This window comes from Calidris pugnax, unplaced genomic scaffold (assembly GCF_001431845.1).
Source record: "Calidris pugnax isolate Ruff unplaced genomic scaffold, ASM143184v1 scaffold607, whole genome shotgun sequence".
Lineage (NCBI taxonomy): Eukaryota > Metazoa > Chordata > Aves > Charadriiformes > Scolopacidae > Calidris > Calidris pugnax.
Genome location: NW_015091428.1, coordinates 128,592 through 129,965, shown reverse-complemented (window position 1 = coordinate 129,965; position 1,374 = coordinate 128,592). Strand labels below are relative to the sequence as shown.

At 65.4% G+C, this 1,374-nt stretch overlaps 1 protein-coding gene across 1 annotated transcript in view; it reads left to right on the top strand.

The window, feature by feature from the left end:
- Positions 1-1,374, top strand: part of ILK (integrin linked kinase) — a 7,415-nt gene that overhangs the window by 1,271 nt on the left and 4,770 nt on the right. The window contains exon 2 of the mRNA XM_014961534.1: positions 919-1,112. Coding sequence (XP_014817020.1) covers positions 919-1,112 — 194 coding nt within the window. The remainder of the gene's footprint in view (positions 1-918; positions 1,113-1,374) is intronic.

Sequence of the window (1,374 nt, the reverse complement as noted above, 5' to 3'; positions counted from 1 at the left end):
TGCGGCTGGTGCCAGGTCCCTGGGATTCAGCCCCCGAGAAGAGGGGATTTGGCCGGGGCTGGTGGGGCCCCACGGGGCCGGGAGCGAGGGGGGAGCCAGGCCCCTCGTTGGCACCGCACGGGGACCCTGGTAGTGGCCATGGTGGCCATAGCGGCCATACCTATAGCGGGGCCATAGTGGCCATACCAGCAGCCATAGTGGCCACACCTGTAGCCATACTGGTCATAGTAGCCATAGCAGTCCTACTTGTGGCCATAGCGGGGGCTGTACTGGCCATAGCGGCTATGGTGGCCATACCTGTGGCTATGGTGGCCATACCTGTGGCCACAGTGACCCTACCCATAGCCATTGTGGCCATACTGGCAGCCATAGCGGCTATAGGGGCCGTACCTGCAGCCATAGTGGCCATACCAGCAGCCATACCGGCACTAGTTGCCATACCTGCAGCCATAGTGACTACAGTGGCCATACGTGCAGCTGTACTAGCCATGGTGGCCACACCAGCAGCCATAGTGGCCATAGCATCCACACCTGTGGCCATACTGGCAGCCATAGTAGCCATCCCAACAGCCACCATACTGGCCACAGTGGCCATATCAGCAGTCATACTGGCACTAGTTGCCATACCAGCAGCCAGAGTGATTACAGTGGCCATACGTGCAGCTGTACTAGCCATGGTGGCCATAGCAGCCGTAGTAGCCATACTGGCAGCTATAGCAGCCATCCCAGCAGCCACCATACTGGCCACAGTGGCCACACCAGCAGCCATAGTGGCCCTAGCAGCCGCAGTGGCCACACCAGCAGCCGCAGTGGCCACACCGGCAGCTCCCCAGCCGCACTCCCCCCTTTCCCGGCCCGGGGAGGACAGGCTGGGCAAGCGGCGGCTGCTCAGCGTAGCCCCCCTGCCCCCCGCCGCAGGGATGACCACGGGTTCAGCCCCCTGCACTGGGCCTGCCGCGAGGGCCGCTCCAACGTGGTGGACATGCTCATCATGCGGGGGGCGCGCATCAACGTCATGAACCGGGGGGACGACACCCCCCTGCACCTGGCGGCCAGCCACGGCCACCGCGACATCGTGCAGAAGGTACCGGCCCCACGGCCCCTTCCCCACCGCACCCCGTGCCCTGCCCAGCCCCACGGCTAACCCAGTGGGACCCCCACACACTCTGCCCAGCCCCACAGCTAACCCAGCAGGACCCCCACACTGCCCCCCCATACCCTGCCCTGCCCAGCCCCACGGCTAACCCAGTGGGACCCCCACACACTCTGCCCAGCCCCACAGCTAACCCAGCAGGACCCCCACACTGCCCCCCCATACCCTGCCCTGCCCAGCCCCACGGCTAACCCAGTGGGACCCCCACACTGCCCCACAGT